The sequence below is a fragment of the Caloenas nicobarica genome, chromosome 1 (genome assembly GCF_036013445.1).
Source record: "Caloenas nicobarica isolate bCalNic1 chromosome 1, bCalNic1.hap1, whole genome shotgun sequence".
NCBI classification, from domain to species: Eukaryota; Metazoa; Chordata; class Aves; order Columbiformes; family Columbidae; genus Caloenas; species Caloenas nicobarica.
Genome location: NC_088245.1, coordinates 62,930,352 through 62,947,186, shown reverse-complemented (window position 1 = coordinate 62,947,186; position 16,835 = coordinate 62,930,352). Strand labels below are relative to the sequence as shown.

General features: G+C 40.0%; 1 protein-coding gene across 2 annotated transcripts in view; it reads left to right on the top strand.

Moving 5' to 3' along the window:
- DGKI (diacylglycerol kinase iota) overlaps window positions 1–16,835 on the top strand; it is a 178,196-nt gene that overhangs the window by 134,251 nt on the left and 27,110 nt on the right. For both annotated transcript variants that reach the window (XM_065658069.1, XM_065657275.1), the window contains one exon: window positions 13,612–13,637. In XM_065658069.1, coding sequence (XP_065514141.1) covers window positions 13,612–13,637 — 26 coding nt within the window. The remainder of the gene's footprint in view (window positions 1–13,611; window positions 13,638–16,835) is intronic.

Sequence of the window (16,835 nt, the reverse complement as noted above, 5' to 3'; positions counted from 1 at the left end):
ATAGAAAAATCTGAATTAGTTTTCTGGTTCAGATTTAGTTCAAACTGCATTTATTGGATTAAGCCACAAGAGTGAAGTGTGTATATTTTAACCAGCTATTTGTACACCTGTACAAACTACTTTCCATTGTTTAAAATCCTAGATGAGGCTCCATGAGTAGTGACTGCTTTCAGACAAATCTTATTTGAGTGACGGCGTAAATCACCATCTCACTTTCACTGTACAATCCTATGTAGGCCTTATAATCAAATTAGAGCACAACAAAATTCAGTGTCTATTTATGATTGACCTTCCTTCTCTCCTGTCTTCTGCCTTCTCTCTCCTCTCCCTCCCCCTTCTCTGTACTTTAACCAATAGCTTGTAAGGCACCACTCTGACTATTGCAGTAGAGCTTGAGAAGGGTTTGCCTAAAGCAGCTCTCCACCTCTTGCCAAGAAAGTGAAATTAAAAGAAGGGGAACTAGGGAAAGGAAAGCTAAGGACTCAAAGATGAAAAGTGATGTAAAGAAAACTGAGGATGGTTCAGGGAAAGGTAAATGTGGGTTAAACAGGAATAGTACTTTGAAGGAGGAAAAAAAAAACCAAACCCAAAACAACAACAAAACCAAACCAAACAAAAAACAAAACAAAAAAACCCAAAGCAAACAAGCAAAAACCAAAAAAACCCCAACAACAACAACAAAACAAAGCAGAAAATAGTTAAGAAATTGTTTAGAGGGAAAGCAAGTACCCTGAGTGAGACTGAGTGGGGAAAAAGTGATGCATCTCAGTGTGGGGTCTGGTCCTGTATTTTGAAAGCTCTCACTATTATCAGTGTGATGCAGTCACAGTACTTCAAATCTTGTGTGCATTCCACATGGAAGCTACAATTTATCCACCATTAGGAAATCTCTTCTTCAGTTGCTGCTGTAAATCTTCCCCTCCTCTCTCTCTTCCCACCGCCCACCCCCTCCCGCCCCAGTCACCATTTCTGGAGACTTTCTTGACAGAGAATGCACCTGTTAATTTTTTTACACTCTAGTGCCCAGGTGTGATACATAATGAATTTCATCTACTTTATGCTCCTGTTATGAATATTAATTCTCTCCATATACTTCAAGATTTTAACTACTTTCATTGCTTTTTGAGATTTTCAGAGGGGAAAAAGGAATAATTATTGATTTCCTTTGGAATTCTACGTTTCAGATATGTGCTTGTGGTTCTGAACATATATATTTCTGCCCTTTCTCATTCTCTTAAAAACTTACAATGTAACAATGAAAATCTAGCATAATTTTGGCATTTCTTAAATAATTTGTCTTGAAGCTTCATTTCTTGCCATACAAAAGAAAAAAAAATCAGCCTGACAAATAGCAAGACTTAAAAATGATGGAATTTGGCTTACAAAAAAGAGTGCGTTTTCCCTGTGAGATCCCTATATGTTTTTAAAATCAAACCCTTCCAGAAATAGTTTGAATCTCTTATTTTCTCTTTGTAGTCAGTTCAGTACAGAGATACTCATAAACAGGATAGTTATTTTTATTTTGCGATACAATCACTGAATATAAGAACAATTTGGAGACTCTAGCATTGCAGACAGAAATATTTCCCAGTGAAATTCGTACTCTTTCCAGATCGACAGCAAAGAAAAAAAATCATATTTAGTGCCTGTGCTGCTTTACAGCCTGTGAGATTTCAAAAGTTTCTTTAAAGACAGGTACTGCAGATACCAGCTGTTACTATCTGGAAGCTAACACAAGTATCCAGCTCTTACAATTCTTCCAGAAGTTTTCTTTTTCCTTCTGGAGCTCTTTATACAGCAACCTCAAGTCCAGCTCTAAGTACAGGATATATATGAATTTGTTAAGTGTTTTGTCATGAAAGTGGAAATAAGACTTCTACCTGGACAAATATTAATTCACAATTTAGTTTCGAGCATCTCCCACATCGTCACTCAATCTATGTCCACTTTCCCCAAACGATGTCTCTAGCTCTAGTGATGTTCATCCCTCTCATAGAAAAGAGAAAGGACTTCTGGACATGTTTGATGAGTAGACACACCTCGACTCAACTGCAGTAAAAAAGGAACACAGTTTAGAAAGGAAAACAATGCTAAAATCGCAGGGGATGGAGAGGAATGTTGGCACCAAAATATCTTTTCAAAGACTGGCCTGCATGGGGTATATTTTTGATATAACCTGAGTGTATGATGTACAGGCTGTATATGTGAGATAAACATGAGAACAGCTATTCTTAACTCAGGAGTCAGAGGCTTTGCATTACTTCAGTCATGTTGGTACCATCTTGGGGACAGTTCTGAGCATGGGAAGATCCCGGCATTTTGCTCTGATGTCTGAAAACATGGAAACAGAACTAGGGAAAGTGTTACCACTTACAGTCTCTGCTATTTCGGGGGATGAACCATGGCTCACCAGACCTGATGGAACTTTTGAAACAGTGAGAATCAGATGGTTCTGGAAACATGAACTTTCAGCACCTTCTGGTATCATCTTTAAATGACTGAATTAATGCAAAACCTTCTTTAATCACCTCTTCCCTGTTAATTAGTAGGACTTTTATGTCACTACTGCCAAAGGCTGGCCTTATCTACAGAGAACAGGTGTAGAAAAATCATGTTTTTTACTTATTACAATTTCTGCAACAGTCATTAGTATTTGGTACTTACACATCATTCTTGCAACCCCTTTCCCAGTAATACTGAGCTTTAAGACACCATCTTTTGCTTCTGCTCTTGTTAACTGTAATTGGGAAAGGAAGAAATTAGAATTTGGTTTAGAATTGCATGTGTATGACCTGATTTGTGTATGTGAGGGCAATGCAAATAATGTTTGTTTTCTTCCAGAATTAAGTCTCCAGCCTTTGTTGTTCAGATGTTTAAAAACAGTAGGCACGTGATGAGGTGGGTTTATGTTTCTGCCCCTTCAATATGTGGTAGAAATAGAGTACATCCTGTACTGTATCCTGTAGGATGTTGTGTTGTGGTTTTGGGTTTTTTTGGGTTTTTTTCATCAGTACTTATTACAAAATAGTTTTATTATTCAGAATGTATCTCCCCAGAGTGGACTGGGTGGGATTTCAGCTTCCTCTTTTCCCATCCACCTGCCCCTGAGCCCTCAGAATGAGGCCTCTTAATGTTTTTTGTAGCATCTCAATACCTGGTGCACAGCTGAGGAAATTCACCCTGCCGACAAAACATTTTGTCACACTGTGACATGCAAGACACTCCCAGGTTTCTTTAGAGAGTCTTGTTAACTGGTATCCAGCTTTCCAAAAGGGAAATACGAGCAGTCCAGCCCTCCCTTTCTTCTTGGGGGGCAGGGGGTATTTCAAGCAAAAGAATAAACACATGCTTGACAAAGGGAGTGACCTACCCAGATGTTGAAAAATTAAAACTACCCACTAGCTTGAAAATGTTTTCTGAATAGTTCCATTAGATAAGGGAGTGAAAAAGATTTTTCCAAGTGGAATGTATGCTTTTTGTTGGAGTGTGTTTAAAGGATGAAATTGATGTTGACAGAGTACAGATAGCTGGATGCCTTGGTGTTCTTTAAATTGTTTACCACAACAGCTCTAAATCTGCTTTCCACACTATGGCTGATAGCCAAGGCAGAAGTAATAGAGTATGTTCTTTTTTCTCTTTTCTTATTACTACACTTTTTTCACTTTTTTTTTTTTTTTCCTGTTTGCTTCCATCCTTGCTTGCTTACTTTAGCCCTTGGATTGAGAAACAGAATCTGCATTGGGAAGTAAAGCAGTTCTGCAGCAAAGAAGGCAGGGGAACGTATCAATATGGTCATTTCTTATACCTTTGTTTTCTGTTTGGCTGGGTAAAAGAAAATCACATTTGATAATTTGATCTTTAGGGCCTACTGCTTTCCTGCAACAATCAGGCATGTGATAACTGCGTATGGCAAAAGAAGGGCAGAGGAGAGAGTGGAGCTGACGATGCCACTGTAGAATGTGAATATTCCTCTCTTCAGCTCTATGGAGTGGAAATAGCAGATCCATGGCTCTGAGTGACATTAAGGGCACTGGAAGAAGGGCTAACTGGGTTTATTAGTGTGATGTAGGATGATTGACAGACTGTATTCTTCTGGGCTTGCTTTAAGCACCATTATAAATACAGGGTGAATATTCCTTCCAGCATGGCAGGCTTCTAGTCCAATAAAAGTTAGAAAATAAGTCAAGCTTGTACTTTTAGGTAATATATATGTCTGTGTTTGTGTGTACTTGTTACTTATTTATAAGAGTTGAAGTAAGCCAAAAAAATATCCCAAAACATCCTAGTCCTAGTTTTCTGAGCAGGAATAGCAAGCCTGTGTGCATGTGCTCTATCCCTGCCATAAGGAGCTGCCATCTGCTTGGAAAAGAAACTGGTTCTTAATGTGCTCTCAGTCAGTGCCAAGCTGTCCTATCAAAACCAAAACTAATAAGCTTCAGGGCGTGGCTAAGAAACACAGTCCTGTACATATGTAACACACACATTGGAATACATAGTGTGTCCAAGCTTTCACACTAAGACATCTCATAATATGCATTCAGACTGTATTTGTTGATACCCTGTTCACATTCCTAAGTTCTGGTTTAACAGGCCTGCAAAGTGAACAGAGACATAGTTTGGTAAAATAACTGCTCTAGACTATCACACAGAAGTATGACTTTTCCTGAGTTGACAGTGTTAAACTCCAAAAAGTCAAACTTTTGCTGACTTTCTCTAATTCTTCAGATATCTGCATGTTTGGATTTCAGCTGTGACTGGAAAATGGGAAGTGCCAAAATACGATGCAACAAAAAGCTAGAGACAAAGCATAGTCATGTAACCATAGTTCATCTTTTGGGGGTTGCAATTTAGTATTTTAGATGCAAAAAGTTCAGAGTGTTTGGATGAGACTCTGAGCAATATTTTCACGTGAGGCTTCACTTGATTCCTTGAATAAAAAGTGAGATTTTCCACTAGGGCTGCTTGAAAAATATATTGGTGAGCTGTTTTTACTTGGTGGAGGTGTGCATGAAAAGAGGTTTACTTCTTATGGAAAATGTTGCTTGAAACAGAATGTACCTGTGAGCATGGGCTGGGTTTAGTATGCTTGGGTTGGGGAGAGATTCTCTGGTTCACTTGGAAACTGCTGAGGGACAGGGAGCACATTCCCCAGGCTGTGTGTCCCGGAATGGCAGCTCTGCAGGGAGCTGCCCTTGCCCTTCCATTTCTTGGGGTGCCTGTCCTAGTGCCCTGGCTTGCAGACTTATATGTCAGGGTGTAGAAGATGCTGTCTCTTCTTAAAATACCTGTCAAAGGATTTCTCAGGTGAGAGGAGAAGCTTTTGAAAGCTTAAAAGCATTCAAATGGGGAGGGAAAAAAGTTGTCCCTGCTTGCTTGCTGCTCTTCTGTGCTGGGAAAGGAGCACTCAGACCCACAGCTTTGCCTCGGTATCTAAGACTGAGCGAGAATTTAGCAGTTCTGGCACAGAGGTGTGTGCATGGGAGGGAAATACACGAGGAACGGGGCTGTAACACAAAGCTATGCTGGGGTTTCTGGCAGTGTTGGTGTCCAGGGGCAAGCAGGGACAGATGGACCTGGCTAAATTATGCCAGGAGCTGAAATGGGAGAGCCAGAACTGGCTTGGAGTCAGTGTAACCCTGACTCCTAGCTTCTTGTTTCTGTGCCAGGTGTTTAAAAGCGCAGCACAAAACCATATCTGAAACTCCCATTACAAGTTTTATTCTCTTTAATTACTCTATAGCAGGGAGGTAAAGGACTCAGCAATTCTACTCTGCCTACGATTATAGAAGGACCTGTGTGTTATGCACATTCACTGAGGTTTTTTTAAAGATGGCAAGCAAGCAAGGATTGCTTAGCGTTTAGCACTTGTGAAAATCAGGCCATTTATTTATGAACATAGTTTTAAGAATGTGTTTCTGAGGGATTCCTGTGTTTGTCTCTCTTCTCCCAGAACCCCTAAAGGTTATTACCAGGAGTCACTGGTTTACTTTGTGGTAACAAACACACCACTTAAGGTGGCTTCTAGATTGTTTAGAAACTCAGACTAGCCTAAGATTATTTGAGTGGTGTCTCAAGATCCCAAGCAGCTGATGTGTTTCATCTCCATCCAACCCTTTCTTTGGGTTTACTAAAAAGTTAAAGTCACAGGAAAATGACATCTGGGTTAATCTTTTTCTGGAAAAAGTAAAAGTACACAGGTCCACCCACAGGTCAGATGCTTTGTTACCTAATTGTACCTAAAATCTGGTTTTGCTTTTCATGTAGGAAGTTAAGGCAGTGCATATATCCAGTCCCTTTAGTGCCTGTCCAAGGTCTTTTTGTGCAGCTTTTATTGAAGAGCTTTTTCAAACAGCATCCAGTCCTTTGACAGTCTGTTGTTTCACCTAGATGTTACATGCTGTGGCTGGGTCTTGCTTTATATTTTTAGGGTTAGAATCACAATAGCTACTGCCTTTCCTTTGCCTTTTGCCCCAGAAATTTGTCAAGCAATTAACAGGTAGGTCAGTGAGAATTTTTAAAATTTAATTCAGATCTGGAAATCAAAGAATAGTGTTTCAAGGAGGCTTGGGTCAGGCCCTCTTCAAAATGAATTTCTTATAATTTGGTGTCATGTGACGATAAGAGGAAGAGAGGCCAAGGATTTAAAAAACAAAACAAACAACCTATGATCACCCTACAGTCATTCTGCTGGTCATCTGAAAATACTGTCTTTTTTCAAGGAAATAACCAGCCAACTTTCTTAGGCTGTGTTTTGAGCTTGATTCCAAGGTTGCACTATCTTTTGCACGCTGAACGTCTTAGAACATTTCTCTCTCTTTTTCTTTTAATACTAAAAAGAAAATTAAAAAATCAAGGTTAAGCATATTGGGTTTACGTCTTATTTTGCAAGAAAATCTTTTATTCTCTTGTTTAATAGGAATTTCCAGGCAACTCCTCTGGGTGTCAGTACAACTTCAGGTATAGCTGCATTGTGGTGTTCCAAGCCTTCATTCAAAGCACTCCACGTTGGACAGAGAAACAGCAAATAAAAAGTTGGTCTGTAATGAGAAAAGATATAGAACAATATAAGGGACACAGACATGCCTAAGACACAGGAAGGACTACATCTGAGCTGCCCTTGTTTTCCTGAGAAGCCCCAAGCCACATTCCTGTATGTTGGAATGCTTGTGAACGGCCTGAAGCAATGTTTTGTTTGTAGGTAGAGACTGAGGCTACAGAAGGAAGGCAAAAAAGTGCCAGAAAAAGTACTGAGCTTTCCTTTTGGCAGAATTAAAAAAAAAATAGGGTCTCCAGACTGCCATTACAGATTAACAGAACATGTCTGAATGGATTTCTGCAAAATAATGTATAGCTTGCATGAAATTTTTTAGATTCAGGCAGCATCGCTGGTCAGCATTGTTCCACATGTGTGAGACAGTATGGCCATTGTCTATGAGAAATATTTGGGAGGAAAGAATGACAGGAAAGCTGGGATAGTAGAAGCAGGAAGCTTTGTAGACTCATAGAATTGCAGAAAAATTTAGCTTGGGAAAGACCTCTGAAGGCCATCTAATCCAAACCCCTGCTCAAAATAGGTCCAGTTAGATGAACTTGTTCGAAGCCTTGTCCAGATGAACTTTGAATATCTGCAAAGCTGGAGATTCAGCAATCCCTCTGCATAACCTGTTTCTCTGTTCGATCACCTACATGGTGAAAAAAATCTTCTTAATATCCAAGCTGAATTTCCCATATCCCAGCTTGTGACTGTTATTTCTCCTCTTCTTTCTTCAAGCAGACTCTGGCTGTTTTATTTATACCTTCCCATTAGGTAGGTGAAGGCAGGAATAAGATTTTCCCTGAGCCTTCTCTTCTTTCTGAATGAACCCAGCTCCCTCAGCCTCTCTTATAGGTCTCTCCTTAGATGCCTTCATCATCTCTGCAGCCCTTTGCAGAACTCAGTCCAGTTTGTCGATGTCTGTCCTGTTTTCAAGTCTCACGAGTATGGAGAATATGGTAAAAATAACTTCCATCTACCTTATGGCTATGCTCTTGCAAATACAGCCCAGTATGTCATTGGAATTTGCTGTCCCAGGGAATTCTGCTGACTGGTGCTCAACTTGTACTCTGCTAACAACCTGCATCCTTTTCTTCAAAGCTGTTTTTCAGCTGTTAGGGCCCCTAGCCTGTCTTGTTGCATGGCTTTCATCCTCCCAAGGTGTAGAATTTTGCATATGCCTTTGTTGAACTTGCTAGGTTGCTGCTAACCCACTTGTGCAGCCTGCCAAGGTCACTCTGAATTGGGCATATATAAGGTCAAAGCAGAAGTGTGAGGCAGCTCTCAGTAATTCTTAGGCTTTTATTTTTCATCAAGTGCTATGGCAGAAAAGGGTGATTCCCAGGCTGAGCATTATCTTTAACTCTTACTGGTTGCCTCCAAGTAGGAGATGTTGAGGGACAAGGAAAGCAAGCAGTTTTACCTTTCTGCCAGTAAGATATGAGGTACTGTCTGCAGCTGGGGCTGCAGAGGACTCGCCAGTCACAGGGATTTTGATGCAGATTGCTGAATGAGGGGGTTTCCTCACATTTATTTTATAAATACTTCATGTGCTAGAAAATTCCTTTGATTACAATCAGAGAATCTATGAATAAATCCCAATAGGGATGCCACATTTGGTTCTGAAGAAGTACACACACAAAATGAGAAGGAAGGGGTTTAATCTGAAAGCTCTTTCCCTCCCCTCATCACAGGCAGCTGTCATCAGACTGAATTAGAAAGTTTGCAAAAATACCTTGCTTAATCAGGGAAAATGGGGAATGGTCATAAAAACCAGCAGAATTGCTGCACACAGATTGTTATTTGGCCTTTAAATTGTAAATGGCTGGTTTTAAATAGGCCTAGTGCAGATGGTTTCTGCTACAGGTTTATTGATTAAAATAGCTGCTTTACATCAGCTCCAGGTTTGTTTCTCTAGAGGCTTTTGTCTTCATGAATAATGTACCCATTTGCTGAAATTTTGTTATAATTCATCTGCTGGAGGCTGGTTGTATTTCTCTAGATTCCTAAGCCTCAGGTTGACTAAGCTCAAAATTGTGACAGTCCCTGCCCTTCCCTCCTCAGAAATGAATATTCCCTCTTCCATCCTTCCAGTACTGAAAAAATTTAGTGCTTGCAAATCGAAGAGTGCACTTGGGAACAGCTGTGAGTGTTTGGTTCTTTGGGGAAGGCTTACATGAAACTGAAGGCTGTTTTGGCTATACTGGGGATTAGATTTTTGCCAGCAATTGGTCCAAAGCCTGTAAGAGTGAGTGAAAAAATTCCAGCGAGCTTTGGATCCGACCATTAACTCCAAGGCACAGTGCTGTTTCAGGTGGGTACGTCTCATGTGTCCAGTATCTTAAGTCTTCTAATTTGCTGGCAGCATCTAGTGAATTTATTAGGAGGGGCTTTTTACATTATTATTCAGGCTTTTCAATGCATTTCTAAATATTTGTAACTCATTTCTCGGGAGATCCTTCTGCATTTTCAGTTAAGCACAAAAGTTAGTACTTTGCTTGCTTAGGAAGTGGTGGAACAGGCAAAGCGCAGCTTCCCCTTGCAGACTGTGGCTTGCAAGTGGTGTTATGTCTTCTGAGTAGAGGCTGCCACTATGCAACAGGAGGAAAACACCACAGCGGGACCTATAGTGAAAGAAAGAGTACAAACAGCATGGAAAGAAAACGGAGGTGATAACACACTTCTCTTCCCTTCTGATCCCCTTCCCTATTGTCATAGTAATATTTGTCTTCCCCTTAACTAGTCACTACAGCAATAGCTCTTCATAAAACATCTATCAAGCTAGGATAGGAGAAAAGTCAGATTAATGCCTTTGGTGAAAAATATTTGAAATTGGTCTTTCCTTTCACACTTACGCATGGGAAAAGAGCATGGTTGGTGGTAGAATTAATTTGATCTCAAGATTCTGGAAATGTAGCCAGTCACAGACAATCTGGCCTGTCTTTACACTCTTGGGGAGTTTGGGGGAGTGATGAGCCTTTCTTTCTACAAGCTGATTTTACACCAAGATAAAAACAGAAAAAAAGTAACAGTTGATATAAAACATAAGTTATTCCACTCTGAAATGGCCAAGAACAGGATATTGCAGTGCCTGAACCTTTTTCTCAACATCTTCAGGCTTTGATTAATTTTGTTTAACCAAATGAAAATATCTTCAAGATTTCATTTGGCAAAGTGTTTCGACCCAGGTGGGACCACAGATGTTAACAGCATATTAGTTCTTCTGATATATCTCTGACTTGTATCTACTTTTTTTTTTTTTTTGAGGCACGCAGCTTATAAGGATGATAACTTGCTTCTTTCTGACAGTCAAACACAGAGCTAGAATCACACTCAGAGGGCAGCTGCCAGGTGCTAGATAGATGGTTACTGTGTGGACGTTAGTAGCTGAGAATCCTCCATTCTCAAGACACCTGTCTGGTGACCAGTGCTGCCACAGTGTATCCCTCACACTTCTTACAGACCTGAGAGAAAAATGTGTGACTGGAAATATAAGCATCCATTGAATTTTTTTGCTGTCAAGGAAAGTCCCCTGTGGCTGTGGGGTGAGTGCATGTGGTTTAGAGCAGGTCATTAGACTTCCTTTTTCTCCTCCCTTAGAGCCTGTCGTAAGCATGGGCTAGACCAGACAGTGCTCAACACTATTAGTGTGGAATTTTCAGAAGCCTCACTTCCTTATATCATAGTTACAAGCAAGACTTCCCTTGGAGTAGTGAGGCCAGTACTTGAATGGTTTGGAAAACCACCCCCCTGCTAAAACATATGGCCTGAAATTGTAGGAGAATATTGAAAGTCCTCTCCACTCTTTGCCAAAATCCTTCATGTCAGTAATGGAACAAAGGAAGCCTAGTTTACTGTAGTTGAACCTTCAGTATTTTCAATGGTGGAAACTGTCATTGAGGCTTTTCTGTGGCTGAGATATTCAAAACCTCTCCTAGTGGCTTTGCAGCTATGTCTGAAAGTTTGAGCTTACGACATTGCACTTCCTTGTAAAAGCAGGAATTGTCTCTCCAACCCCTCTGTTAGTGATGGGTGAAATGAGCCAACAAGCTCAAACTTTATTAGGGTGAGGCAGAGAGATGCATACATACTCATCAAGATGCTGAGATTATATAAACCTTATTTTCTCAGGATACCAGGCTACACAGTTCCAAAAGATGCTTGATGAAACCTTTCAAATGAAAACACTGCTAATTGCACCAGTAGTACCTGGTAGACTTCTTACTGTTCCACCGTGTTCAAGGCATGCAACAAAGGTACATGGCAGTAGTATTTTGAAAAATACATACTAATTTTGGGCACACTAAATATTAATAAACATATTTTTCATCCCTCCCTTCAGTGTTTCAATTGAGAAAGTTGTGGTATCGTAATAGTGTCTCTCCTGTTGCTGATGCTTTAAGGCACTAATTACATCTGTTTTACCAGGCATAAAGAAGAGTCAAATTATAGGATAATCTGTAGTGTTTATTTTATTATTTCAAATAAAGATCTGAAAGGTGATGTAACTGCACAATTAAGAAACAAAACAAAGGAATAAATTCTACTGGTGCTGTGGGATACTGCATTAACAATGAATGGAGAGTCAGGATATGTAAACTAAGAAACCTGGCATGACTCCTGCACATAAAAATATTTTTAAGTACCTAAAAATTTGCACCTCTTGATATGGCCCATTCTGCACTGTTTAACCTTGTAGGAAACACTGTGTTGAGGTTTGACCTTTAGAAGGGCTTCTACTGGGGATTGCGGAGGAAGGCCTGTAACTAACTGGTCAAAGCAGTGGAACAGTCCTAATGATGCCTGCTAATCCTCTGGGCTACCTGCGTTCCTACTGTATTTCCACAGACATGGCTAAGGTGCAAGGGCAGAGCTGGCCTGGTTGGCAGCATAGCAAGATACATGCCTAGGATGTTCAGCAGTAATCAGAGGATTTAATGGGAGTAGCAGATTAATTAATTCTCATCCATACAGACACACTGGCTTCTTGCACAGTCAGAATCTTAATTAGGCAATCACATTTTTTCCTTTCACGGTGACCATTGCTCCAGCTGTGCTGTAACTCTTTCCTCTTCTTCTTTGCAAATCTTTCTCTTTTTTTAAAAATAAATTTTTGCATACATTAGGAAAGTTTCCTTCCTTTCTTTTCTTTCCATCTTTCCTGTTTGCATCTACATATTTGCATATCTGCTTCTGATTTCCTATAATCCTTCAACCTTCATTTTCAGACCCCCGTTAAGGAACGAGATCATGACACCATCCTCAGTTCCTTTACGACTCCAAATCCAGAGTTTTTAACCCTTCTTTTACTCCCCCTCAACCCCTATCCCCTCCTGACTCAGTTAAATATACATATACTCTTCTCTTCTTTGTTCCTTCTTTTCCCTTCATTCCTCTGTGGCTGCTTTTCTTATGTCAGCTTTGACCTGTTTTCTGGCAACAATAAAATTTTTAAAACTTCTGTAATTTTTTATTTTTTGTACCTTGGTGAAAAATTAAATATATCTTGGAAAGGAAACATGAGTTGTCCCATTCACTGCAGGAACAAACTCCTTGTTATCTATCTGGGAAGGCTATATATGTGATTGAAAATCTTTGTTGAGGAAGTGCTGAGACAATGGTCCAATCCACTCTGTGTTGTTAAGCTGGTCTAATTAACCAAGGAACATCCCGGATTGGGCTGTATAGTTAGCCCCAGTTTTGTGAAGCCAAACTACTGCAGCAAAGGGGAAAATGGAGGGCAAATAATTTACACCTCTTTATGTTCCTTTGTTGCGAGTGCTGACCAAAATTATGAGGAGTGTGATCCTGAGTGATGGAGGCTGTGACACAAAGCTCTGGAATTCAGTGAGGCCCTTCTATTCATCAACAGGGACACTGAGAAGTCCCTTACATTTTATAACCCCTCGCTTTCTTGGAGCATTATCAGAGCCACCAGTCAGGGTATCCTGTACCCCTTGAGTTGCTGTTGTTATGTTGCTTTTTGCTGTACTTACATCTGTACAAACTGGGGTTTTTTGTCTTTGCTGTTTATGTTGCGCTTATGAAGATGGCATAACTGGTATTAATTACGACTAGTGTTTTATGTTCTCTACCACGTTGACTTGTGGTAAGAAAAATGGCCACCTTAATGGCTGCACGTTCCTCTGAACTATAATTTCCTCAGCCACCCCTAACTGTGAGGTTTCCTCCTGGCCCACACTTAATTATGGTCCCTTCAATAATCTGCAAAGGATCAGGACTTTCTGAACAGTAATGTCAGTTATTTCCAACAGTAACAGTGGTAGATAAGTTCTTTGCCAAGTACCCACAGAAACTTGGCATGAGTGCTCAACAGCGCTGCTGTCAGCTGCTTTACGGACATGACAGCATATGGCCACTCTGGTCTACAGAACCTGCTCTCTATCTCTGTCCTTTTTTGCTCTTTTCTTGTCAGATGCCTTCCAGACCTCCCTTCTAAGTTAGCCCAAGAATAAACCCTTCCAATTCCTCCATACTCTGTTCCCCGCACTGACACTGAACTTTATTTGTGATCTTTCCAAACCAAAGGTTGACTGGACTTTGTTGTTTTATTCCAGGTCACCGGTTTCTTCAGAAGATCAAGGTAAGATATGTTTTATGGATACTAATAGCACGTTAAAACTGACACTAAGACTAACTGTAGGCCATGTTTCAACACAGTTGTGGTAGATAAAAATGACTGTATAAAAACGAAACTTTGATGTTGCTCAAACCTTGTTCACCTCTTGGGGCTGGCAGAAGTTAAGCCTGTGTTGAGTTATTTGTAAACTGAATCTTCCTCAAGAAAACTGAAATGTTGCAAGTGTTTGCAATTTATTCACACAACCGCATAGGGCTTCACCTAGGAACAATTGTGCATGGGCTTAAAAGATGATGTATGGTTTTTATGAAGACGACCTGATCTCTTACGACTTTTACAGGTCAGCACCTTTGTAGCAGAGGTGAGCGGATTGTGTTTAAATGCTTGAACCCAAGCTATCTTGGGTCAACGCTAAAATAAGTTTGGTAACTTCTCATGGCTTGAGTACCAAGAGCTACAGGTTATGGTAACAGACTGGTTCTGAAGGAGACTGAAGGGTTTGATCTTTCCCTGTGGGCTGAAGAGGGAGTTTGCAGTAAGTCACTGGTTAATAACTATTGCCAACTTAGGTGCTTAGAGCTAGGTGGTATAAATATTTCTCTAGAGTACATTAAAGTATCTTTGCGTTGGTACTGAATTCCAGAGGCATACTGCAAGTGAGGTGGTAATTGCACTGGAAGTGTTGCACAAGGAATGGAAAAAATTGAGGGGAGATTAACTGAGAGGGGAAAGTTCATCATGTAGCTCTGAATCTGGAATATTATTTTGGACCACTGAAGAAGAAAACCATTTTCTTCTGGCATTCAATTTGGATGCAGCTACAAAATCAGTAAAATTTCTAGACAATATAAGTCTTAGTCAAGAAAGGTCCAGATGGGGAATAGTAAGGACTATTGCAAATGGAGATATAAGGAGGTCTGAGCCTAGAAGTATGTCACTGAAGGATGTTCACTTGGAGTGTGGAATGATGAGTTAGGTATCAACCTACATTGTCCTTGGCTCCAGCCAATATCTTTTTACTCCTGTATAGTGGCTGTCAAACATATGGTCATCAATAAATTTTCTTCCTAGTAAAGAAATTTATAAAGAAAGCCATAGAAGTGGACAGACAAGTCACACCAAAGATATATCTAGGCCACCTAGTCCATTCCTAGTGTCTGATAATAGTGGATTCCCTGAGCATAAGAACTGCAAAAGTGTACAGTTTGAATTTCCTGGTGAACCCTATCTATTTCCCAGTGTATCCTCTCAATTTCCCATGATTTACAACTCATTGACTTTGTGAACCAGAGGCAGTTTTCTTGCTTAATAGTTCATCTGCTTTTTACCATGACCACAGCTTCTCAATATAAAGTATGGGAGACTTGGAGAAATTAACTGTTTACCCCATTTCTCAAACCCTCAGAAGAAATTTGAAAACATTATGGTCTAATGCACTGTTTCAAGACCCGGACTCAAGCTGTTTGGCAGTGCATAAGCTTGTTAGTGATAGACTTCTTTTGCATTTTCATTTCACTTAAATTTATTATATTGCTCCACTATTATCTATTAATGGAGCAGTAGACAGTGTAAATGTATTTCCTTGTATATCTTTAAACTTTAGTATTTCCTGCTGTCATAATGCTGTCCTTCTTCGCACTATTTTTATACTGTTTCAGTTTTTCACAAAATCTTCCTGTTTTCCATGTACCATCTGCTGCCAGAGTCTGGCTTTTCAGGTTTGATAAACATCTCTTAATAACATCTTTCTTTCTTTGCTTTCTCCCATAAGAAGCCTCCTCTGAAATGCAGAGTGAAAGACCTATGTTCCATTGACCAATTAGTGATGTGATAGTGCTAGTTGTTAGAAGTTTCATGTAGAGTATCTAACAAGATTTGTCATCCATGTAAATATGTAGGAGTTTCTCTCAAACACAAAACATTTTACATGCCCCAGTGACTTTTCAAAAAGGGAGGTCCAATACTTGGATTTCCTCTCTCCCATTATGCCACATACAGACCATGCTAAATGAGCACAGTACTAGAAAGAAAACATGACAAAAGTGCTGTAGCACAACCTGCTTTGAACCTAGGTGCTTCTCAGTCCACTTCATGCATACGTGGAACCATCTCAATTTAGTCTTGGATCTGAAATCTCTTATCTAAATGAAAAAGACAGGGTCCAGGAGAGAGCTGAAAACTTATCTCTGAATTGCCTGTCTTTTACAGTGTTTATGCAAACCTCTCCTGTTACATTTTTCTTGGGGCAGGTATCCAGGAGTCAGTTTTGAGCCTCTCATTTTAATTAATAATCAGTACTCAACTGTGTACCTGTTCAAGATGTTAAACATTCGTGTGTAGTTTTATAAGGCAATAATGCTTTGGGGTGCATTATAGGGCAAGATTCAACTGTAGAATAACCTACTCTCACTGGCATCACTCATAACCTGTGTTTCAGCCGTTCTTCCATATTATGGGGCACCTTTCTAGTGCTGATTTCCTGGTGGTGTGACGTGTTGACCATTACTGAGAAAAGACACTTTCCCTGCTGTGTTGGAGCTTTTGTTTTAATTTCCCATTTGGTTCCTGATCTTTGTTTTGTCTGCTTTAATCTTCAATCCTCATTTTTTCTTCCACTGTTTCTCTCCGTTTTTTTCTTTCCGTTGTCCTCGTCTTCCTTTTCAGATATCTCTTTCCCCTTGACCATTCTGCATATATTCTTGTGTTGTGCCTCCTCACTTCGGTTTCTGAGTGTCCTGCTTCTCCTCAGTGTGAACTGCCTGCTTCAAGCATTAATTGCAAGCAGTAGCTGTAGCATCTGTAGTGTAGCAACAGAGCTGCTACCAGAATTAGCATCTAATGCGGGTGGCACTTCCATAAATTCCTGACAGGACAATGCATTATCCTGTCTTGAAGAGGGGGTAAGGATAAAGGACCATCTGTCTGGGACCGGGCATCTACTGAATAATTGTAACAGCACATGATTCTCCTTGCTGTGGACACGTGTTAAACGCACCTTTATCAGTTACAAAACAGAGACATTTCAGTTGGTACAGAAAGGGAAACAGTACTGCTAGAAAATTCCAAACCTCAAAAGAAAAAAAACAAATGTCTTAAAGATTGTGGCTTTGTTCTTGGTACAGGTACTTAGGAAATAAATAACTACAGGGTGAAATTCATCCTCTTATTTCCTCTTTTTTTTTTTAAAAAAAAAATTAAAAA